This window comes from Pollicipes pollicipes, unplaced genomic scaffold (genome assembly GCF_011947565.3).
Source record: "Pollicipes pollicipes isolate AB1234 unplaced genomic scaffold, Ppol_2.1 Scaffold_7262;HRSCAF=8765_pilon_pilon_pilon, whole genome shotgun sequence".
NCBI classification, from domain to species: Eukaryota; Metazoa; Arthropoda; class Thecostraca; order Pollicipedomorpha; family Pollicipedidae; genus Pollicipes; species Pollicipes pollicipes.
Window position 1 is genome coordinate 4135486 of NW_023597055.1, and position 25006 is coordinate 4160491.

Below are 25006 nucleotides of genomic sequence, written 5' to 3' on the forward strand. Positions count from 1 at the left end.
TCCGCGGGGAACGATGGAGAAAGCTCCACGCGGCACGCAGGCCGCGGCCGATTGCTTGATTGATTGATTGATGAGTTGATTGATTGATTGTTTAGCCGGGGGCTGAAAGGTCCCACTCCTTACAGAAATAAGGGAGTTGGCTGTCGGTCGATCTCTCCGCGACTCGCAGATGAGGTGGGACACATCCATAACGTGGGATTCGACTTTCAGCTGCCTTTTTGCGATTCCCAGAAGGTGCAAGTCGGAAAAGGGCATTGGGCTGTCGGAAAAGTTAGCTGTTTTTCCTTGATGGATTGGCTTGCGGCCACAGAAGGGGATTCCCTAAGATGACCATGAGTGACTGACCCTTAACGCTGCTCAAGAATTCGGTCACCGCGGGCGCTGTTGTTAGTTAATTCGGTCACCGCGGGCGCTGTTGTTAGTTAATTCGGTCACCGCGGGCGCTGTTGTTAGTTAATTCGGTCACCGCGGGCGCTGTTGTTAGAATCATTACGGTGACTCCAGGAGGCGAGGTTCATACATATGATTCCGGCGAGCGAACATGTGATTCCGGCGACAAAGTGTTAAGAGCCGACGAGGGATTCCGGTGTGCCGTTGCGTGATTCCAGCGACAAAGTATCATGAGTTGATGTGGGATTCCGGCGTGCCGACGAGGCATTATTCGGTAACGATAGAGGGTGGGGGCTATGTGGTTAAGCTGCGTTGAGCCTTGCACCAGGCGGCTGTTAATTACTGGGCTAAGTTCCGAGGTACACGTGGGGTGCCCTGAATGGGGGACCCTGGATATTGAAGAATTTTCAAACGTAAATGGCCTGTTCTTTCCAAAATACAAACTGCCTGCCAGGTACCAAGGTATCAGTGTGTGTTTTTCCGCGGGCCGCGGATGAGAGCGGCAGACTCTCTCCCCTCCCCCCCCCCCCCTCCAACTTCGGGCAGCATCGAACGTTAGCTATATGACGGTGCGTGGAAAGCAACGAGGTACAAATCACGCCTTTCCACCCCTCCACCAATGTGCAACCGCTACGCTTGTTTCCGAGACAAAGATCGCACGTTAACCGCAATACACTACAACGTCAATCGGCGTGAATGACGTCAATCGGCCGAATTATGCAAACACGTTTAGAGGCATGAGGTTGACAATGACCTGGGTATGACGTCACCACCTGAAGTCCGCTCGGCAAGCTGCTTTAGGACCAGCTGGAGCCGGACCAGCGATGAGCTGCGCGTCTTGTCCAAGAAGTAGGGCGCCTGCCATATCATGAGAGGATCCAAGTCCTCCAACTGCCTTGGCTGTACTCATACCGACGTCGCAGAGGAAACATGGTTGCGGCGTTCCAGCATATTTTTGCCGGTGGGCAAGTTACCAACAAGACACGGCTCGGAAAGACATGCCACACCGACAGGGGCGGATCTAGCCTGGAGTTGTATTTTTAGGGGGGGGGGGGGCAACCGTTCGTCGCCAGCTGGCTGGTGTGGGATCCGGGGTCCAGTGCATGGTGCCGTTCGCGAGTACCTAGTAGGGACGCCATTCAAAACCGAAAAAAGCACCGAAATGCTTTTGAATCTTAAACAGAGGTTAAAACAAAACAGTTAAAACAGTTAAAGTTAAAACAGACGGTCAGTTGACGAAACTTTTATGAAGTTCTGGGATTTTTTTTGGGGGGGGGGAAACATGCTTTCATTTGTTTGGGTGGGGGGCATGACCCCGTGCCCCCCCCCCCAGGATCCGCCTATGCGCACCGATCACATCCATAAAATGGCATTGTTCGATTGCCTGAGCGGGATCTCAAACAGACGGGGATCAACAGGCCGAGTTGCCTTTAAACTCCTGCAGTCGCGATTGGAAAATGTTGGTGATTTCAGACGTTAAACTTTATAGCTCGTTGCTGCAACTACTGACGTAAAGATCATGTTATGGACTGCTAACTAACGCTTTCTGTGGGTGGAAGTAAACAGGCCAACCAAGCAGAGAAGTCTTGGTTGCAGAACAAGCAATGGTCTGACGATATGAATCCACTTAACAAGTGATGGCATGGAATACCAGCTACCGTGGGAATGCGTGAGGAGTTGGTCGCAGTATTCACTGTTGTAAGATGGAAGTTTCGCTGTAACGCGTTTCTTATTTTGTGTGCACAAGACAGCTTCCCGTAGATCCTCAACGTTATTTTAATGAGTAACAGTTTCTACAGTCACCCCGAAGCCGACGCCGCACAGCCCCTCCGACGCTCGGGGGAAGGAGCACTCATTTTTCTATGCTGTTTGCATGACAAGCAAATATAAATGAAAGGAATAATTCTGCGGTGTAGGCAAAGCAAGAATGATGACGCCTCGGCATTCACTAGTTCCCTAGACGTTTCTACAAAGCGGACGCTAGTGTGCTTTTAACATTTTTATCCTCTCATCCGTTGTGTTTAATGCGCCAGTGATGCAATAAGCATTACATATATAGGTTAAGGGAATATATAATTCTTCATGACGGCGGTAATATCAAATTAAATATTAGGATTACCTACCTAAATTTTACTTGTACAATTACAGGAGTCAAGTGAAAAGTTTCCCAATAAGACGACTTTTGCAATATGACCTCCGCGTTTAACCGCACTTATGATCTTCTGTGACATCTGAGTATTAGTTTTTCGTCCATGGTTTCAGTTTCAGCTTGTAAAACAGTTTTCAATGGTCGTGTGTGAACCTTTTTTGTTGACCACTTAGATGTGATAAAGTTTACCTGACTGTTTTTTGTGTTAAATTGCAGTACTTTAGTGTCCCCTCGTAAACCTGGTACCTTGAGTCCGTGAACGTTACCCACGTGGGCTCATTCCGAAATCTGCCGGGCGGGAAGAGTCTGGCTGTGTTGGTGCGGTTCGTGGAGATTCATTTCCCTCGGTGAAGCGACATAAGTCGCGGAGAGGCTTCTCATATCCATCATCAAACAGTGTCTAAGGGGGCAGCTTTATAACCGCACTTTTTTCTACTGCACCGAAGTTAACGAAATGGTAAGGAACTATTTCGTGGAATGCACTGGACGTCCAGTCAGCAAAAAAGTTATCCATTGAGCCAGCAGATGTCTTGTCTTGGATTAGGGCCTGTATCAGACTCCGGGACTGAAGTGTGTGCCTTCAAAACACGCAACATTGGTGGACACAAGCTCACGTTTGACCACCCTGAATGCAGACTAGGCCAAGTAGCGCTGACTTGATTTTTTGGCCTCATTGCCTTAAGTATGCTTGCAACATAATCTTCTGATATTGTGGGCCTGTTTCCATTGTTTCGCTAGCCTCTGGCATGTTCCCACTGCCCAACTAGCCTGGGGCCTGTTCCTGTTGCTCCTCTGACTTCCTCCTTGTGTCCTCAAAGTTCCTCCAAACTAATCTGATCTTAGATTCTGCCTACACTGGTGTAGTTTTTGCATACATTTTACTTAGATTTTACCTATAGCAGATTGTTGTCAGTTTTAGAGATATTTTCAGTTTCAAACATTTTCCTAATATGTTAAGTGTGCATATCAGTGCAGCCAAGATTGTCTTATCCACATGTGGTGTACGTCAGGTTATAGAACACGGGCAGTTCAGCTCCGAGTTAACTTAGTTAAATGTTGGTTAGAAATATGCAAAACTTTTTTTGGAAATGTTGGAGGCATTCAGAACTAGGACATGTTGTGATGAATTCCATCTTGAAAACTTCACAGCTTCATTATTTATACCTCCAAACATTTGTGGTGAATGTATTGCTGCACAGATTGACAGCAATATTCATCTTTACATCCATATCTGATAATGAGAGCTAAATTTGATGCTGCTTCAGCCAAAGCAGAAGTTAAACAATGTGTGTTTGAATGGTGGAAATGATATACAGACACATTTTCATAAGAAGGTTATGGTGCTTGGTGCTAACCACTGTATTCTGATTGTGCGGTGCAGCTGCTGTAGTTAACAAAGCCTGTGAAGGTGTGCTTGATGCTTTTAGGTAAATATTTTGTACTGTTATGTGGGGAAAGCCAAAACAAGTGCTCAAAGCACCAGACTACAATAATTATTGTGAGAACTAAAAAAGGAATCATGTAAAAGTTTTGTGCTGCTGCAGAACAGTTTTCATATAATGGCTTGCAAGGCTAAGGTGTTGGAAAAAGAAATCATTGATGGGTGTAGTGGGCTGAGGTATTGACCTAGCAAAATGGAACATTACCAACTGTGCAATCCTGTTCAGGCCAGCTCTCTGGTTTTACCTTTTTATGGTGAGGCATTGTTCAAAAGCTAAAACTGTCCAACCTTTTGGAGCCACAATTTTCTTTGTAGCTGTTCAGTACCATTACAATCATTGCTGCTTCCAGGGAGATACAAGGGATATTACCATCCAAATGGGCAGTGTGCGGCTGACTTAATTTGAAAAGGACAGTGTAGACCTATTGCCTCTCCCCTGTCTGTCTGTGTTGTGAACGAGATGAATCAAGGGTAGGGCAAATCAATGTTGTTTGGGACATTTTAGTTGATGCATGTGTCTGTTGTGGCACTAATTTCTTTTTTAAAGATTTGATCCAGACTCTTTCGACAGGGGATTTCTGGGATCAGAGCTCACACAAAGCAGTGCTTGCACAAGTCCTGACCCCTACCATCCGATCATGCCATCCCAGACAGCAGCTGGAATTAGTGACAAAAGCTTAACATGGTGCCCGAATGCTGGGCAATGTCCGTCTTGTCCTCTAAGGTCACTGACTTTTTGCGCGATGCTGCCACTGGCCACAGGCCATACCTGTGAAGGGCAAATAGGGAGCATTTAAAGTGACAGAACTGACCTCGCCACAGGTGGGTTGATTGGAAGGCAGGCACCCCAACCAGTTGAGTTATATATATATATATATATATATATATATATATATATATATATATATATATATATATATATATATAGATGATGGTTTATCTAAGAATTATAGGAAATAGTCCCAAATTGGCTTTCAGTGGTCCAACTTCATCAGGTTCAAATACCACCCTTGTTATGTATGCACGTATGTAGCTTGTTTAACTTTGCCAGTGTTCCTCCTGGCTAATCCCATGTAATCTTCTCACATATCAAGTCCAGAGTATTGCAACATAGAAGGCTTTTGTTTCAGACCAGCGGACAAGCTGTCAAAGTTCAGTGGAAGGGCTGCTTTTCTTACAGTTGTCATTCATGATTATCATCAACCCCATGTGTCAGGTGCTAGTTAATCAATTCTATGAAAGGATTGAGAGGAGGTATCAGTACCACAAATGGTTTAATTGTTCAGACTCATCCTCATTTGGTTTGAATCCTGGTGATTCTGGAGAGAATTTGTGCTGTGCCGCAAATGTATGGTTGAAAGCCAGACAGCATCCAGTCTTTCAGGACTCATTAATGCCTCACTACAGCTGTAGAGTTAGCTGGCTGAAATGTTGTGTTGATGCCGGCACACCTCACCGAACGATGGTCCAAACAATTATCCCATCCATGATGTGCTGGTTTGTTATGGTCTGGGTGCACGTCAGACAGTCAAGATGTGTCGCGGTCTGAGTGTAGAACAATGCTCAATCCTTTCTGCAATTTGTGTGTCACTGACTAAATGGTCAAAGAACTTTCAGTGAACGTGTCATGAAAAACCTCGGAAGGATCGCTTCTTGAAATACTTCAAATTGACCACAGGCCGAGCCGGAGGTGAACCCCAAGGCGTACCCGTTGGCGGACGCCGCTCTCACTGCCAAGATCCTGAACCTGGTGCAGCAAGCTGCTAACTACAAGCAGCTGAAGAAGGGGGCGAACGAGGCGACCAAGGCGCTGAACCGTGGCCTGGCCGAGTTCATCGTGATGACGGCCGACGCCGAGCCGCTCGAGATCCTGCTTCACCTACCTCTGCTGTGCGAGGACAAGAACGTTCCCTATGTCTTCGTGCGCAGCAAGCAGGGTGAGCCGATGCTGGTGTGAGGGAACTTACATAAATGGGGATCACTTGCAGCATGTTGATGGGAGTATTTTTTATGGCTGGGTGCCTGCATGCACCCAGATTTAACCATGGTAGTTGTGCTTGTTTTACTTCACTTTCAAAGGAGTATTTGGTATTAGGCGCAAGTCGCTCGTGATAATTAATGATAAAGTGACTCAGGTCGTCGGTCGGTAGTTGGGGGTTTACGACGCACTCGGCTGCTGAGGCTATATGGCGTCGCCTGCCTCTCACCGTGGCAGGAAGGGCAGGCACCGCGGGGAATCGAACCCCGTACCTCTGGTTTCGTAGACGCACAGTGGCTAACGCAGGCGCGTTAACCACTACACTATCGACACCCCTGGCTCAGGAGGGAGGTTCGATCCCTGACCCATGGCCAGTGCTCAGGCCATTGTTGAACTCTGACCTGTGCCGCAATCCTGCTGGCGTGGTATTGGTTGGCCTAACGCTGTGTTCCGATGCCTCTGACACCGTCCATGCTCTGCCCGATTGGTGGACTGTGCCCTGACCTGTGACCCTGCCTGACCCTGTGACCCGTGTCGCCAGCGCTGGGTCGCGCCTGCGGCGTGTCCCGTGCCGTCATCGCCTGTGCGGTCACCGTCGACGAAGGCTCGCAGCTCAAGCCGCAGATCCAGAGTCTCCACCTGGAGATTGAGAAGCTGCTCATCTAGGCGGCCGGCCCGCCGCCGCCGCCGCCCGGTCGGCTGACTGTGACGTCATCGGAGACCGGCGGGTTTCTGGTGACGTCACTGGATGACGTCTGACGTGGCACGCGGCGTCCCGTCACGGGTGTTTGCGAAGCTTTTGTGGTCGGATGTGTCATTTCGTCGGCTCCGATGTTGTATCGACCAGAACTTCATATTGCGGTATTTCATTTCATCGCGCCTGTTTGAACGATCCCGCGTCTCTATATGGCGTCGCCGACTGTTCTGATGACCACCAGCTATCAGGGAGTTGTCTGTTAACCGTGCGGCGGGGTGCCGTTTTGAGCTATTCCAAATGATGGGAAGGAAATCCATCATAGCGCCAGGAGTGATTTTTTTTGACAAATACACGACACATTGGCATAACGGCTTGCGTCCATATTCGGAGACAGACCGGGATTGAACATGATGAATGGCGCGCCCGGAAGCGGGGCGTGCGGCGGGGTTTCCCAGTCATCCAAATATGTTGTGTGAGTTATTGAGTTTCTGTTGGGTGCGTTCTGGCACATTGCAGATCGTCCAGTACAGTTGCAACATTGTGGATCGGCCAGTGCTGTTGCAACATTGTGGATCGGCCAGTGCTGTTGCAACATTGTAGATCGTCCGGTACTGCCGCATTTACTGCATTTACCTAGTGCGACGCGGTGGTCTCAGTGCTTTGCATCACTAAACTAGTTAATATAACGTTCCAGGTCTTACGTTGCTCAGCACGAGACGTTTTCGTAGATCTCGTCTTCGTAAAGGGCTCCGTCGGCGTCAGGTATTGCGAAACATGCAAGGCAGGATGCTAGCGGGAATGCCGATGTGATGCCAATCCAGACGCGTGGGGGTGAGCGTGTAGCAGCGCCGGGGCCCCTGCGTGTTGCCTGGCAGCGGTTTTGAACGGGCTATGTAAGTGAAGCGATTGAGGTGGGGGACGCCGAGGCACGGGCCCCACCCCTATCAAAGTTTTGTTCATACATAGACACTTGAAGATTTCTTGAAAATTGGAGAATCGAAATGAACACCGAAAACTAACCTATGTGCAAACTGGCCGTGCTATAACAGTGTCATGAAAGAAACTAAGCGTTTATGTTGCGCGTGTGATGCTATTTGTTTGCAATGAATAGAGCTGCACCCCTTCCCCCTGGGAAATCCCGCTCACACCCCGGATGATTGCAGTGCGTTGGCGCGGATTGTCCGTCACATATTGAATATTCCATGAGGGAAGTGTTTCACATTTGCATGGGGTATTGAACCAAAATAGACCTATTGAAGATCATGCGGTGCAGTTTGCAGCCATACCCTTTCAAATTTAAGAATATTGTTGGTCCCGACTATCACCCTGAATACACATGTAAATCCAGTGCCGACATGAACGCTTTTTATATCAACATAGACACCTTGTGAGGGTCGGTGAGGAAAAAATCAGAGGAAAAAGTACGGGAAGACAATATTGACACTCTGAAGACATTTGACTGCGCTGCGTTTCTTGCATGCATTTAAATGGTCCTCCACGACGCTCGGCATGTATCCGGGGTTCTATCTGTAAAATTAGGGTGGTAACTTGCACGTAAGCGATATTTTCGAAGACAGCACCCAGGTGGGAAGGGTAACAGCGTTTTTTCTCTGGCCTCGTTTATGCTTATTTCTATTGCAGATGTGTAGCCGAATAGTTCAGAAATAGAAACACTGACTTGATCACATTTTCCCACACCTGGGAGTTGCTAATCTTTTCATTATGTGAATAATGAAATAGTGGTATACGTCAGCCAACCATTCAGTGACGTAAACTATGTAGGTGACCTTAATGACAAAAGCAATGCTTAATCAACTGACCATTGCTCAGCATTTGCTGAAGGGACACCATGCAGGAAACTTTGGCTCTGCAGATATGCTGATATACAGAATATCATTTATATGTATATGTCTTGCCTGAGATAGAATGATGGGTACTGTTGCCGACTCCCCATCCTGTGGCTGTGGAAATCACTTCTTTCTTTAACAGATAAGTTGAAGTCCCTTTGAATAGATGGATTTCTGGGATGAGAGCCTATGGAAAGCATTGTTTGCCATATGAACCCTGACCTACACCATGTAATTATGAAATTTTAGGCCAGCATCATAGTTTGGTGGCTAAAGCTTAACATGTGCCTGGGTGGCCAGCTAGATACCCTTCACTCGGGTGGGGGGTCGGTTTGACCCCCTGATATCTCGGGAACTAAGAGAGCTAGACACCAAATTTGCAGGATATGTTGATCTGTATGTGAACTCAGGTCAAAATTTGAGGTTTGCAGGTCATGACTTTTGGGTCAAATCAGGTCAAACAAGGTCAAGTTCCTGGTTGGTTTCCAAAGTATCTCCACAATCCAGCTATCTGTTTCTAAGCAAATAGCCACATGCTCATTCAAGGTCAGTAACCTTTTTTGACCTTTCAAAGGTCATGGTGACCAAAATCATACAAAACTGTTCCAAGTGTTGCATGTGGATAAGCGACAATGATTATGCTGGGCAGTATGTCTCAAAAAAAGAAAAATGTTAACTGGGGTCATTTTAGCTCAATGACCTATTCTGACCTGTAAGAAGTCCATGGACAATGTATAATGTGGTTTCTGTGTTCAGTAAATTTGAAATGAGCACCAGAAAGTACCCCAAACAGCAAGCCCTAGATTGATAAAACAGGTTGGTTTTGAGCTCGGTCTGGCTTTCATACCTGACTGTAGGTCAAGATAATTTGCTCATTCAATATTTGCATTGCCTAATAAATCATCTCAGAGATGTGTGACCTTGTCTAACTCTCCATCGTTGCATCAGATTGAACGATTCCCTAGAACTTGTCTTCTCGGAAACCCTAGCTTGGCTTTGACCTGCCATAGGTCAACAACCTTACAAGGCCACAAGGTCACATCTAATTTTTTATACCAAACAATCTGCTATTCAGTTGTCTACAGCTAAGCGAAATTTGGCGCAGCTGTGCCGTGCCGCTCAGAAACCATTCTGGAAAAAACCTTTGGGAGGCTCAATTTGACCCCCCACCGAGCACGTGTTAATGTGCCCCAGTGCTTGGCAAGATCAGTGTTTGCCTAGCCATAAGTTGTATGCTAGTGGGAAGAACCCATTTTGGTCACATCAGCCATGAAAATACCCTGTTTCTGTTTGTACACCTTTGTTCTTCCTGTGCAATGGTGTGTGATGGTGGTGATGTCCAGTTTTGAAGGGGTGGTTAGGAAGCAAAGATATTTTATAGCCACAGCAGGATTTTTTCCAACCCATCCTGGTGATGTGTTTGGCATGCTGCAATATATTTCAAGATGATGTGTTGAATGTATGCTCATTGATTGTCTTAGCTAATTCGCAGGTGAATATAACTAAAAGCAGCAATCTGCCTGTGTAATGTCTTGTGGTTATTTTACAGCCACAACACTGCCTAGCCATGTCAGAATGTTCAGTACTAGAGGCTGCCTTACGGGTGAGTTCTGCAGTTATGAGCTGATCAGTCTTTGGTGTATGTGACACATGAGTTGATGGTTTGTAGTAATGCCAGACTCACACAAATGCATCCGATTCTGCAATGCTCTGGGAAGTTAAGCTACCATTTTATTGCATGTTAAGGTTTCCAATAGGTACCTAACAGTTCACAGCAAATGGTCTCCTTGCTTGCTTATGATGCTGCCTTTGGCTTTACATTCTCTCATGTCACCAGCTTTCACAGCGCTGTAGTGCTGCAGAAGTGACTGGCTCAGTTTTTTCTCTCATGTAGTTTTTGTCGTGTCTCTCAAAATGGAGTGTGGGTTTGTTTGTTTGGGGCTCCCACATTTCTCAACCTGGACAGTGTTTGTTACTGGACGAATTTGAAGCATGTATATTTGGTTTTAACATCTTGCACTTACAGATATTTCCATTTTGTATGCCATTTTATGTGCAACTTTTTCCACATTGCCCAATAAGCCACCCTTATTGCACTGTTGAATGAGAGAGATTTTCCATTGCCACTCCTCCAGCTAGTTCTGACTATGTTTCAGCACAACCCGCTTTTTTTCCTGGCGGCTCCAAACACACTGAAGAAGCGAACAGAGGCAAATTCAGAACCCAAGTAAGCTGCCGTCGATCAATCCGCTGTACGGAATCTCCGTAGCATATGTATTTCATAAACGTAACACCTGTTAACAAGCCGTTGATGCCTGTAGCTAGTTTAAGTATTTACTTTTGCGTATAAAATCACCGGTTATATACGTTGCGCGATGGTATTTTTGTGTCGACCGTGCCCGATGGTTTAGCGGACGCACCACCGCCAGCGCGGAGCCCGATCCGCAACAGTCCCCGGTCACTTGTGCGTGTCTGACCTCTGCGCTGCGTCCAGGGCAGCCTCGGCGGCGACCAGCGGCGGCTCCGGGCCGCTGGACGCCCCTGCGACGCCGGAGGACCGACTGAGCGGCGCGGTCAGCCCCAGCGCGCGTGAGTTCGCCCCCGCCCGCCGCCACCCGCCGCCGCCTGTCGGCCCCCGCACGGCACAACGGTCCGCGCCGGGTGTGGAGGCGTGGCCTGTCGCCCGGCCGTGACCCCGGCAGAGGCGCTGGCCTCGTGACCGGCGTCGTTCATGACCGTTGGTCTTCGAGGCAGACCAAAACTGTTGGAGTAGGACACGCAGAGGGCGATGAGTGGACATGACTTTACCGCGCAATTACAGTGCACCATGTTAGGACATTTGCTAGCACTATCGAACCTGTGCCAGCTGCCATGCCTTTCAGACAAACGTCAAATACTAATTTCTCGCACCCAGGTGGTATGGGAATGTTCACGCTCGAGGATCATTGCTCTATTTGTATTCGCCGGCTGCACGCACCCGACTGTCGTGAGCGGCGGTGGTTTGCGAAATTGCACGACGTTAAATAGTGCAGAGATTAGAAAAGAATAGACTCGAGTTGGCTGTGGGGATAACTGTAGCGAACAGGATAGACTTCGGCTCGATAGACCGGCGCGGACCGTTAGGACATTTGCTAGCACTATCGAACCTGTGCCAGCTGCCATGCCTTTCAGACAAACGTCAAATACTAATTTCTCGCACCCAGGTGGTATGGGAATGTTCACGCTCGAGGATCATTGCTCTATTTGTATTCGCCGGCTGCACGCACCCGACTGTCGTGAGCGGCGGTGGTTTGCGAAATTGCACGACGTTAAATAGTGCAGAGATTAGAAAAGAATAGACTCGAGTTGGCTGTGGGGATAACTGTAGCGAACAGGATAGACGTCGGCTCGAGTTGACCACTGGTCGCGTCCCGTGTTGTCGGGGTCGCTCGCGATGCGTGACGTCACATTACAGGACGCCCCGGTCGTCGATCGTGGAGCAGAGTGGCGCCGTCGTTGAACGGTCGCCTTGTCCGGCGAAAGCGTTCATGAGCTCCAGTCCGAGTCTCCTAGTGGTGGCCTTCGCCTACTCTCACGAATCCTTGATGCGACGCTCGCGTTCGGCGGCGGCGTTGGCTCATCAGCAGACTTCGCAGGCACACCGCCACGTGCCTGGAGCGTTCTGTTGACGCTCTGTGCTCGTTGTGCAGGAGTCCAGGCACACCACCACGTGCCTGGAGCGCTCTGTAGACTCTCTGTGCTCGTTGTGCAGGAGTTCAGGCGCACCACCACGTGCCTGGAGCGCTCTGTTGACGCTCTGTGCTCGTTGTGCAGGAGTCCAGGCGCCCAGACTCTCCTCATCGAAGGCGCTCAGTCGACACGAGCGCAGGCGGCGGAAGCTGCAGGCCCTGCTGGCGGTGGTGCTGCACAATGACAGGACGCGGGATGGAGGCAAGGTGGGACTGCCCGCCCGCCATGGATGGTTATAATTAGGACTTCTGGATACCACTACTTCATGACTGTGTAGAGCCCAGCTCGACTTGATTGCTGTATGGCGGTGGCCTGATTTTAATATGCAAACATTCCGATCATCCAGTAACACCACGGGATGGGGAATACCTCTCCCAAAAGGAACGGCGTGAGGAGTTTTTGGAACAAAATAATACGCACGCCAAGGACGAACAGCCAGGCTTTGATACAGTCTGGCACACAGTATGGTGTGTCACCTGAGTCTACGGTGACCACATCTTGCGCTGATGTTTAAATGCGGCGACAGGGAGCGGCCTCCGGCGAGCACGAGTGTCGGGCGGGAAAACGGCCCCCGACGGCAGGCTCCTCAGCGGCAGACACGACACAGGTAGGCATTGTGACGTCACCGGCGCGAGAAAGGAAGCTGTGACGTCACGGACGAGTCCACGAGTTGTGAAACCACGGACAAGAACGATAATTGTGACTTCAGAAGTGCAATGGGCTCATAATTTTGCTTGCTTTTCACATGAGGACTGCACAGTATGTGAGCATTCTCCAAATGGTTGTTTCGATCCTTTCATTGGACGCTGCCGACTCCAGACCAGCAGTGCCACTGTTGTTTCCCTGTTGTGTCACCAATATTATCTCCCCGCTGTGCCGTGACCACCTGGACAGTACCTGCCACGGTACCAAAGGCTGCCGCTTCGCCGCGGCCGAAACGAAGACCGGCAGCGTTAGTTGGCAGCCTTGTGGACTTGACGCGAATATCTCATATATGTGTGCCGATTGGGTGCGTTTAAGTAGCCCTTCTAGCTGTGTCCCGAACGAGAAGCTGTTAGGGATGGAAATGCTAGGGAAAGTTAGTGCATATATATATATATATATATATATATATATATATATATATATTTATAGTGTCTTTTTCCTTATTATTGCCTCATTTGGTTTTCAACGCCTCGGAGGCGTTGAAAACCACTTCCAAAGAGATTTCCGACTAGCATGCATTCCTCATTGCATATATATATATATATATATATATATATATATATATATATATATATATATATATATATATATATATATATATATATCGTCGGAGGAAATCTAGTTTCTAGTCGGAAATCTCTTCGGAAGTGGTTTTCAACGCTTCCGAGGCCCCGCGCCCACGTGACAGCACTGTACGCCTGTCGGCTCCTGCTTGCCGTCAGCAGCGCCGTCTGACCGCTGTTCCAGGCGGAGCCGTCGGACGAGATCAGCGTTGACGACTACCAGGCGATGCGCAGCTCGCTGCGGCGGAAGCGGAGGAAGGAGGTGAGCGGCGGCATGGCCCCAAAAGTCACTCCCGTGGCTGTGTATCGGACTGACGCTGCGACTTGCCCGTGATAGTTAACCCCTTCATCGACCCGATTGGAGCTAATGACCGGACCTACCAGAAGGGCCCAGTTCATAGGCACAGCCAGCACTGCAGCGCTACGAGTGTCCAATCCGTTGTGTTTCTGGGTTCCGGGTTGTCTTGATGGCCTGACCCGGTGACCTGTTCCGTTGGTGACCTGACCCGGTGACCTGATCCGTTGGTGACCTGACCCGGTGACCTGTTCCGTTGGTGACCCGACCCCATGACCTGTCCCTTTGGTGACCTGACCTGGTGACCTGCTCCGTTGGTGACCTGACCCAGTGACATGATCCATTGGTGGCCTGACCCGGTGACCTGTTCCGTTGGTGACCTGACCCCGTGACCTGGTCCGTTGGTGACCTGCCCCGGTGACCTGATCTGTTGGTGACCTGACCCGGTGATCTGTTCCGTTGGTGACCTGACCCGGTGACCTGTTCCGTTGGTGACCTGACCCGGTGACCTGTTCCGTTGTTGACCTGACCCGGTGACCTGTTCCGTTGATGACCTGACCCCGTGACCTGACCCCGTGACCTGACCCCGTGACCTGTTCTGTTGGTGACCTGACCCGGGACCTGTTCCGTTGGTGACCTGACCCGGTGGCCTGTTCCGTTGATGACCTGACCCGGTGACCTGTTCCGTTGGTGACCTGACCCGGTGACCTGTTCCGTTGGTGACCTGACCCGGTGATCTGTTCCGTTGGTGACCTGACCCCGTGACCTGTTCCGTTGGTGACCTGACCCCGTGACCTGTTCCGTTGATGACCTGACCCCGTGACCTGTTCCGTTGGTGACCTGACCCGGTGACCTGTTCCGTTGGTGACCTGACCCGGTGACCTGTTCTGTTGGTGACCTGACCCGGGACCTGTTCCGTTGGTGACCTGACCCGGTGGCCTGTTCCGTTGATGACCTGACCCGGTGACCTGTTCCGTTGGTGACCTGACCCGGTTACCTGTTCCGTTGGTGACCTGACCCGGTGATCTGTTCCGTTGGTGACCTGACCCCGTGACCTGTTCCGTTGGTGACCTGACCCGGTGACCTGTTCCGTTGGTGACCTGACCCGGTGACCTGTTCCGTTGGTGACCTGACCCGGTGACCTGTTCCGTTGATGACCTGACCCGGTGACCTGTTCCGTTGATGACCTGACCCGGTGACCTGTTCCGTTGATGACCTGACCCCGTGACCTGACCCCGTGACCTGACCCCGTGACCTGTTCTGTTGTTGACCTGACCCGGGACCTGTTCCGTTGGTGACCTGACCCGGTGGCCTGTTCCGTTGCAGCGGTGTCCGGAGTTCCAGCTCTCCTCCACGGGCGACCACGCCTCCCTGCTAATGGCCGCCCACAGCAGGACCCCCATCTTCATGCGGGACGTGCAGACGCTGCTGTTAAACGCGGTCGTGCCGGACCACGCGCCCTGGCCCACCAGGTCCGTACCACCGAGACGTCCCGATGGGGGCTCAAACATGCCTCTGACGCGGGGGCGGGGTGGGCATGCGTGCGCTCTGGACCACCAGGTCCGCACTGGACCTGGACCTCCCGGACTCGGGACCCGGGACCCCCCGGACTGGACCCGGGACCTCCCGATAGGGACTCAACCACACCTCTAACGAGGAGACCGGGCGGGCCTGCGCGCCCTGGCCCACCATGTCCGTACTGTCGAGACGTCCTGATAGGGACTCAGGCATACGTCTGACGCGGTGACCGGGCAGGCGTGCGCCGCGCGTGCTCGGTTTGCAAGCTCGTTACTGCATACTACAAGGCGTAAAATGATTTCCAGCGTGGGATGGTGTCTCTGAGCTTGCGGAAACCTGCACAGTCGATCCCGTGTGTAATGGAGCATGACACTCTCGTTCTTAGAGACGTTGTAACATAGCATGATATGGATATCTCTGATAATGATATCGCACCACAACCGAGCCCTAAACGCGATTCGTTTGGCGCCCTTATTCCTTCAAGCATCACCACGGCCACCATTTCCCTCCACGTGGTGTGACGTACCGCTTCTGTTCATCGACAGGTGGTGTAACCTACTGAACGCGGACCGGATCTCCCGCACGGTGGCCATGGTGGTGGACGGCCTCTCGTTGCGTGACCTCCAGCTACACCAGGACCTGATGAAGTCCACGCTGACCCTCTTCCCGCACCAGGTACGGCGTGGACGCGCCTCCGCGCGACTCTAGGGGGCGTCGCAGCTGCGCTGCCTTATTTGTGTGTCGCTTCTTCATACCAATGGATGTAATCAGCTTTCAAATATGTGTTCATAAAGATGATGATAGCAGTGAGTGCACTTGAAGTATGTTGATTGATGATGATTGTATGTTGATTTCACTCTCTACACTGTCGTTCCGGTAGGGGTTTGGCTGCCATGCTGCCCGCCTTGACCCGTGGTACTGACCCCAGGCACGTGACTGATGAGGTGCGATGCGACACGAGGTGCCGAGAGGCACAGCTACCATTCACCGCTCTGTTCAGGTAGCGATGGCGGGGCACGATCCTGACCGTTGACGCGAGATGGCGCTGCCGCAGACGGAGCTGATCTCGCCGGCCCACTACGGCACCAGCGTAGCCGAGGAGATCCTGAACGTGCCGCTCAGCATGACGCAGAAGCACCGGCTCGTTCAGCGTGAGCAGCATAGTACACCCCAGCGCTCGGGCCTGGCGTGCCACTACCCATCATCGGCATGTAGAAAACCCCCCGGCTTCTCTAATCCCGATGACATTACGTGATGGGGCTTGAGTGGCTGTGGAGATGCTCGCGATCGGCACATTTGGGCTCGATTCCAGCCAGAGGGAGCTGCCTCTGTCCCACCTCCACACGAGCATGGCGACACTTAGGGTTCGCTGATACATGGGGCGTGACCGGAGGCGTCCCACCGACCGTGAGGTCATCCGATGACTGATCACGTCCTGCCGTCCACCGCGATACATGGGGCGTGACTGGAAGCGTCCCACCGACCGTGAGGTCATCCGATGACTGATCACGTCCTGCCGTCCGCCGCGATACATGGGGCGTGACTGGAAGCGTCCCACCGACCGTGAGGTCATCCGATGACTGATCACGTCCCGCCGTCCGCCGCCACAGAGCTGGGGAGTCTGGACGGAGCCGTGCAGGCGGGCCTCATCCACCGGCAGTGGGGCGACACCAGCGCCCCTGGCGGCGGCGGCAGCGATCTGCCCCAGGCGCTGCCGCAGCCGGCGGCCATTGGGCGCACGGCACTGCTGCTGGACATCTCGCAGCTGATGGAGGAGGGCTACCCGCTGCCCGGCGCCGGCCTGTACAGCAAGGCCTTCCGCGGATTCGTGCCCACCAAGGACAAGTACAAGCCGGTTAGTCTGGGGCTGAAGTGGGAGGGACACTTTGAGAGTGGGATGATTTGGTTTAGTGGGTGACATTCCGGCGGATGGTAACTATTGCAATGCCTCAGAAAATGTCTGAAGATTTAGGAAGATGCAGACGTCACAGGTGCCCCGAGACGTGGATGTGCTCTCGTGGCAAGGTTGTGTTCGAGATGGTAGGAAATGGGGAGGGCACGTTGCCGTCGGCGGTAGCCAGTTATCACTTGAGAGACGCAAGCAGCAGACATTGGGGGTTCGGTTTTGCTGTGCAGTTGTGCGTGTCACGCTCTTGACATCGACACGATTTGGCCAGGTAGAAGGGCGTCGGCTGATGAGGTCTGCGCCGATCGTTTGCTCCGTCCTCACAACACCGACGTCGCTGACCTGGAGACTGCGATCACACGAACGCGTCTGAAGCAACGGCGTCGTATTCAAGCCCTCCCGCTCAGAGCAGCGTGTCGCTGAGGCGCCGGCCGGCCGCTGGTTCCGTGCCGTGACGTCCCGCGCTGCCTACCCCAGGTCACCGACGACTCGCCGATGTTCGCCGTAGACTGCGAGATGTGCCTGACGCGCGAGGGCAGCGAGCTCACCAGCATCTCGGTGCTGAGCGAAGCCGAGGAGCTGGTGTACGGCACGCTGGTGCGGCCCGACAACCCCATCACCGACTACCTCACCCGCTACTCGGGCATCACCGCCGAGCGGCTCGAGGTCAGCCGCCGGCCAGCTGTGCAGGGGGAGGGGCTGGCAGCGCCCTGTCGTGGACCGCGCCGCCTCTGCGGCTGTGGGGCCTGCGGCGGGCGCCGTCCGGGGATCGTGTGTGCTTGAGACGTGGCCACCGGCTGTTTTTCCGGAGGGACGTAGGTGCGCATGTGCACGCGTGTTCCGTAAATTCACTGCTTCGCCGGAAAGCAGAATCAAAAGCATTTGGGAGCACAACACGTGGCATGCGCACACCTAAGTGTTTGTTTAGACCAGCAAGACAACAATGTGACTGAATACATCTGATTTGGTGGGTATTTCGGAACAAAAGAGCGTCGCTGTAACAGATGGACGCGAATGCAACGAATACTTTGGAACGAGCATCTGTAAACATGTTAATAACGCAATCCTTGAAGCCATGTGCGATTCGCCACACTATGATGTTAGTCGGCCTTATTCAATGCTTTTATGGTCGCGGCGATTGCATTGTTGCATTTACTGCCTTCCATCAACGGCGCGGCTCTTGGGTGACGGCCAATCGCCGGGCTTGTCTTACATCAGCTCCGATAACATTCCGTGGAACTAATCCCGTTTACCCTCCTCCGCCGCCGCAGGGCGTGACCACGAGACTGGAGGACGTACAGCGCGACCTGCGGCGCCTGTTGCCGGCTGACGCCATCCTCATCGGCCAGAGCTTTAACAACGACCTGCGCGCGCTCCAGGTGAACTTCTTGGCGGAGGTCGCATCTGGATGGTGGTGGGGGTAGGCCAGGGTGCCCTCCAGGTGGACATCCGGGCTGAGATGGGGGCAGGTCAGGGGTGTCGGATCAGCCCCCCCCCCCCCAGATTCGTTGAGGGCCGGCTGAGATCAGATTAGTTTTATCTGATTATGGAAGGATATGTGGGCTCAGGAGATCAGCTCGGACCATTTAATTGATTGAGCTTGAGTCCTTGCTCAGACCGGTGTGTTGATATTCGGCCACTTGAGCGGTAGGGGAAGCGGTTGTTCATCCTATCGCACCCCGACTCGCGGTGTTCTGGCTGTTGCTCCTCCCCTGACTCAAAATTGGCCAATCAGCATCGAGCCGGGCGGCGGTCGACCCGAAATCAAGGCGCCTCCGGCTCGACAGCTGGGACGGGCAGGACAGACGGCGTGGCTCGGGGTGTCGGAGGGCAAGGGATTACCAGCCAACGGACTGTGTGAGACTTCTTTGCTGCTGACATTCATGAGTGCAGAGCAAGCTGCAACCCGCGGGAGGCGCAGCGTAGAGCGGCGGGAGATGGCCGTGCTTCTTCTGACCGCAGTGTAGCGATCTGGCTTCAGCCAGTGAAGCGGAGCAGACTCTTGTCCTTGCTCATAAAGGTTTACGAGCAGATGCCACGCACCTGCAGGGCTATAGAACCGGTTCTGAAGCGTTTGCGCCGCTTACGCCTCCATCCCGTCGGGCCGCAGGGTGTGCGCCGTTCATCACCGTGACGTCATCAAAGGCGGCTGCAAAGTCAATACGCAGCAGAGATTGCAGCTCGTTGCTGGCGACGGGTACTCATCCAAGGCAGCTGTTCTGTCATGGGCTGCGGGATGGTGAAGTTGGCGGTGTTGTGGAGGACAGTCATCTTCAAAACAGGGGTTGCGGCGTGGCCGGACCGTGTCTTGTGACGTCACACAACCGAAGGTACGCTGACGCTGACAGGGCGCACCCGTGGTGACGTCACCTCCTTGCCCCCGTCAGATGATGCACCCGTACATCATCGACACCAGCGTCATCTTCAACATCACGGGTGTGCGCCACCGCAAGACCAAGCTGTCGCTGCTCTCCTACATGTTTCTTGGCGAGACCATCCAGGTGAGGTCCTCCACCCCTCCAAACGCCCCGTTTCTGTCAGATGATCCAGGTGAGGTCCTCCACCCCTCCAAACGCCCCGTTTCTGTCAGATGATCCAGGTGAGGTCCTCCACCCCTCCAAACGCCCCGTTTCTGTCAGATGATCCAGGTGAGGTCCTCCACCCCTCCAAACGCCCCGTTTCTGTCAGATGATCCAGGTGAGGTCCTCCACTGCGCCAAACGCCCGATACAGGTGAGGTCCTCCACCCGCCAAAACGCCCGTCACTGTCAGACAATCGAGGCGACAACACGAGAGAAATCCTTCGGCCCGAGTCCAACGGAGCGCCGCCCGCGTGCTGTCAGCGTCCCGTGCCGGTCCCCACCGCAGCGCCACTTCTAATCGCCTCCGTCGCCACAGCACAGCGCTCCTCCCCCCAACACACATTACAGAGCCCCTCGCCTCCCCCCTCCAGAACGACGAGACGGGCCACGACGCCACCGAGGACGCGCTCGCCTCCCTGCGCCTGGTGCAGCGCAAGCTGGCGCGCGGCTATGCCTACGGCGACGCCGCGCAGGGCGGCTACGTGCCGGCGATGAACGGCACCGGCCTGGAGCCGGCCGACGACGGCGCCCTGCCCGCCGCCGTCAATATGGACGGCTACTACACCAGCCTGCTCAGCCGCATGGACGAGGTCGGCGTCACCAGTGAGTGAGCCGGGGATGGGAGGGGAGAGGGGGTTATGGACGGCTACTGGAACACCCCACGGTCGTGTTGATTACTTTGCAGAACCGTGCGAGCGCCGGTATTATATATATATATATATATATATATATATATATATATATATATATATATGCATGTTTGCATGCATGCATGAAGGTATGTGTGTGTATTCATACATGCGTGTGTGTATTATACATACATACGTATATATATATATATATATATATATATATATATATATGCATGTTTGCATGCATGCATGAAGGTATGTGTGTGTATTCATACATGCGTGTGTGTATTATACATACATACGTATATATATATATATATATATATATATATATATATATATATATGTAGTGTGTGTGTATGCATGTACACATGCCTGTATGTATGAGTGTGCATGAGAGCTGGTATGCACATCCTGGTGGTCTGCGAGCATCAGAATGTTATTGTGAACATCGAATGCATATAATCTCGTCCTTTTGGTACGTGCAGTGCCTTCAATGAGCAGAGCTTGCCAAGTTGAGACCATTAGCATGTGTCGAGTCAGTGCGCTCCTGATATGGCGACAGTATCAGTTTGTCCATCTGGAAGTATGCCGTCCACACGGCTGATCCGCATGAGCAACGATCCTTTTGACAAGGAAGCCGATTCCATACCGTGTATCGCTGCCGCTCGCTTATCCTGTCGGTCGGCTCACCGATGTGGGCTTGAGTTATGGGCGGCTGCTATCTCCCCCGCTGTTCGGCCGTCTGCATGCACCTGCCGATCTCGCCAGCGCCGGTCACGGTCGGCTGTCATGGGCGGGCTCCGTCTGCTGCCGCCGCCGGCTCTTGCATGGCCGTGAACTCCGGATGAGATGGTCGTCAGATTGGGGTTATGGGCGGCTACTGCCTGCTTAACTGCGCGGAGGAGCGGGTCGTCATCAGTGCATGCTGTTTATGTTGTGTCACCAGCTCCGACTCCGAAAACGCGGCGCGATTACCGCACGCGTTTTCGCAGCATCATTGGAACAGAATGACACGGCATTCGGTCAGCCTTATGACACACCACACGTTGTAACTTCAGCGAAACCTCTCGCCGCCTTCCGCTCCGCCGCGTCGCGTCTGTCGCGCGCGCCGTTTCCGCCGCCCGGGAGTGCCTGACGCCCGTTCTGGCGGCAGCTGCGATCGTGGCGTCTGGTCCGGGCGCCGACATCTACCGCGTGGCCTGCGAGACCACCAATCACCCGTCCCTGACGCTCAAGCAGGCGCCCAGCAACCGGCAGGTGGGTGCGCTGCTTGCTGCTGGCCTTGGGTCTGCGCCGCCGCCGCCGCCGCCGCCGCCGCTGCCGCCGCCGTCGTCAGCTGTGCTGCGGCGCCTCGTAAAGCTACATGGTGTCATCAGTCCTTGTGGACGCATAATCGCGCTGGGTGTACACCAAGACGAGCTGTATTCGAGTGATTGCGCTGTTGAATAAAAGATGGTTGCGTGGGCCATAAGACCGAGCGGTCGGCGCGGTGCAGAGTGCAGAGCGTCGTTACATCGGCGGCATGCCAATTTATATATATATATATATATATATATATATATATATATATATATATCTTTTTCCGATCAGACAGTATTATAAAGTGGAACGGGGACTGCAGAATGGAAGGTTCATTGCAGTGGTCAGGATGAGAGGCCAGGCGTCACGATCGGACGTCGCGAGATCAGGAGCACAGGAGCGTCCCTCTGTGCCTGCCCCCCCCCCTTCCCCTCTAGGCCGCCAGCCCAGGAGCAAAGGAGCTCCCTCTGACCCCTCTCCGCGCCGCGAGCAGCACAGGAGCGTTCCTCAGACACCCCGCCCCCCCCGCGCCGCGAGCAGCACAGGAGCGTTCCTCTGACGCCCCCCCCCCCTCTCCTCTCCACGAGCGTAGGAGCGTCCCTCTGACCCCCCCCCCCTCCGCGCCGTGAGCAGGAACACAGGAGCACCCCTCTGATGGCCCCCCTTCCCCCTCTACGCCGCGAGCCCAGGAGCGCAGGAGCTCCCTCTGACCCCCTCCCCGCGCCGCGAGCAGCACAGGAGCGTTCCTCTGGCGCCCCCCCCCCCCCTCCGCGCCACGAGCAGGACGACAAGAGCACCCCTCTGACCCCTCTCCGCGCCGCGAGCAGCACAGGAGCGTTCCTCTGACGCCCCCCCCCCCCCCCTCCGCGCCGCGAGCAGGAACACAAGAGCACCCCTCTGACCCCCGTCCGCGCGCGAGCACAGGAGCACCCCTCTGACCCCCCTCCCTCCCCGCCCCGGCAGGCGTGCGACCAGGCGGGCGCGGCCCTGGCTTCGGCCGACCTCACGCTCTGCCACCTGGAGCTGCGCGACCGGCTGCACTGGTCGCTGTCGGAGGAGCAGGCGCGCCGCCACCTCCGCAAGCTGGACAAGCGTCTGCGCCGGCTGTACCGGGCGGCACCGCCGCGCACGCTGCTGACGGTCGTGTGCGCCGGTGCCGGAGGCCAGACTGGTCACGTGGAGAACGGCGTCTGTCTGACGGCTGTCAAACAGGTGAGCCTTGGCGGGTGGCCAACGCGGGTGGTCGGGTCTGAGGTGAGTGTGACAGGTGGGTGTTGGGGTGGGGCTCTATGGGTGGATTTTCTTCTGATGATCTTCCCAGGGGCTTTGCGCTGATTTAGACCACTTTCCGACGAGGTTAGCAGACTGACAAGTGACTTTCGACAAACACCATTTGACGCGATACTTATGTTTGGGACATTTGACACGAGGGCGTGGCGATGAAGACTGCCGGTTAACGCATGTTGCACCCACCCGGAGGGGAGCGAATGACAGACGCTCTGTTGGCGTGCCAGACCCTCTGTTGGCGTAGCAAACACTCCGTAGGCATGCCAGACGTCCTGTGGTCGGGACAGACGCTCTTTGGGCGGATGACAGACGCTCCGTGGGCGTGACAGACGCTCCGTGGGCGTGACAGACGCTCTGTGGACGTGACAGACGCTCTGCTGGCGTAACAAACGCTATGTGGGCGTGACAGACGCTCTTTTGGCGGATGACAGACGCTCTGTGGACGTGTCAGACGCTCTGTGGGCGTGACAGACGCTCTTCTGGCGTAACAGAGGCTCTGTGGGCGTAACAGACGCTCTGTGGACGTGATAGACGCTCTGTGGGCGTGGCAGACGTTCTGTGGGCGTGACAGACGCTCTGCTGGCGTGACAGACGCTCTGTGGACGTGACAGACGCTCTGTGGACGTGACAGACGCTTTGTGGACGTGACAGACGCTCTGTGGACGTGACAGACGCTCTGTGGACGTGACAGACGCTCTGTGGACGTGACAGATGCTCTCTGGGCGTGACAGACGCTCTGTTGGCCGTTGATTATGCCTCGTCATGTCATGCCATGTCCCCTGTTCTTGAGTGAGTGCCTCTAACATGCACGCCGCACGGTATCCGTCAGTCTGGAGGTTTCCGAAGTTAACAAACCCAATACCTCTTTGAGGGCGGCACGACCACCGCAGGGTGTCCCGCTCTTTAGGATAGTTAAGCGCGCCTCCTCGCGCAGGGAATCACGATGCTGCCGACTTCCCGTTCAATTATCGCAATGTGCGTCCTTCAGATATGCGTGGTGGGAAGGTATGTAATTGGTGTCACGCACTTAGCTGCGTTTTCGGCGAGACGGTTTGTGCGAGCGGCTGTTAGTCAGCTCTGTTACAATAGCCGCCCTTCACGACTGACTGCTGTGGCGCCTCTCCTCAATGGCCGTTCGTAAAGGGCTGCTGTCGTCCCAGCCGGCGGGCCCGCCACTCCGTGTCGTCCCCTCACCGACCTCGCCCCCTGCGCAGGCCGACGGGGCGGAGGGCAGCGAGGCCACGGACAACGAGGACGACACAGACACGCAGAGCTAGCGACACTACCAGTCGCCGGGAGGCGGCGGTCCACTCGGCGGCGAGCGACGAGACGAGTCCGCTGTGGATGGATTCGAAACTAGGGGGCCCGGCTCTGCCCAGGCGTCCCGCGGCGTGCGCGTGGGACGTGTTGAGTTTATTGCTGGTGAAATGTCGCACGCAGTGGGGCTGTTTTGTGCGTGTTGCGTGCTTTTAGCGTTGGTTGAGGCCGTCTTTTATTGGCGTTCCACCCACGGTTCGCCGCCTGGTAAGCGACAGGGCGGTACAAAATGCTTGTACAATACATGTTTGGTGCCCGCGTCGGTCGTTAAGGATTAAATGAAGTCAGCCAGACTAAAAGATATGGCGTAGTCCATTGATCAATGATGATGAGTGATGATTGATCAATGATAATGAATGAACCGCAGGCCGTCCAGAAGACAATCACACTCGGATCCAGATAAGTCTGTACGTTGACCTGACCCGGGCCTCATCTGTCGGCCTTTTTGACACCTGGGCCACCTTTTGACCTGGTCCGGGCCCGTCCTGACCACACTGGCCCTCCCGCTGCGGTCGCTTCGACAGGTGATGCTGTGCGCGATCGCCGCGGAGGGGGATGAGTCCGGCCGCTGGTCATCCCGCTGCGGTCGCTTCAACAGGCGATGCTCTGCACGACCGCCGCGGACGGGGTCGAGTCCGGCCGCTGGTCACGCCCCGCTGTGGTCGCTCT

The 25006-nt window shown here is 53.8% G+C and overlaps 2 protein-coding genes across 3 annotated transcripts; both read left to right on the forward strand.

Moving 5' to 3' along the window:
- Nucleotides 1-2826: 2826 nt before the first annotated feature.
- LOC119113656 (NHP2-like protein 1) lies at nucleotides 2827-7023 on the forward strand. The gene is made up of 3 exons (XM_037237939.1): nucleotides 2827-2996; nucleotides 5659-5917; nucleotides 6500-7023. The coding sequence occupies exons 1-3, from the start codon at nucleotides 2994-2996 to the stop codon at nucleotides 6622-6624; spliced, it is 387 nt and encodes a 128-aa protein (XP_037093834.1). The 5' UTR covers nucleotides 2827-2993; the 3' UTR covers nucleotides 6625-7023.
- A 1142-nt stretch (nucleotides 7024-8165) lies between these two features.
- Nucleotides 8166-24549, forward strand: LOC119113658 (uncharacterized). Of its 2 annotated transcripts, none has more exons than XM_037237940.1 (18): nucleotides 8166-8239; nucleotides 10052-10105; nucleotides 10659-10729; nucleotides 10997-11091; nucleotides 12316-12437; nucleotides 12758-12838; nucleotides 13684-13761; nucleotides 15121-15266; nucleotides 15858-15987; nucleotides 16367-16463; nucleotides 16923-17167; nucleotides 17696-17884; nucleotides 18490-18597; nucleotides 19606-19719; nucleotides 20171-20402; nucleotides 21588-21691; nucleotides 22697-22945; nucleotides 24235-24549. In XM_037237940.1, the coding sequence occupies exons 2-18, from the start codon at nucleotides 10070-10072 to the stop codon at nucleotides 24295-24297; spliced, it is 2160 nt and encodes a 719-aa protein (XP_037093835.1). In that variant the 5' UTR covers nucleotides 8166-8239; nucleotides 10052-10069; the 3' UTR covers nucleotides 24298-24549. The 2 variants fall into 2 exon arrangements, with proteins under 2 accessions (XP_037093835.1, XP_037093836.1); XM_037237941.1 differs by lacking the exon at nucleotides 8166-8239 and adding an exon at nucleotides 8951-9318.
- Nucleotides 24550-25006: the final 457 nt, after the last annotated feature.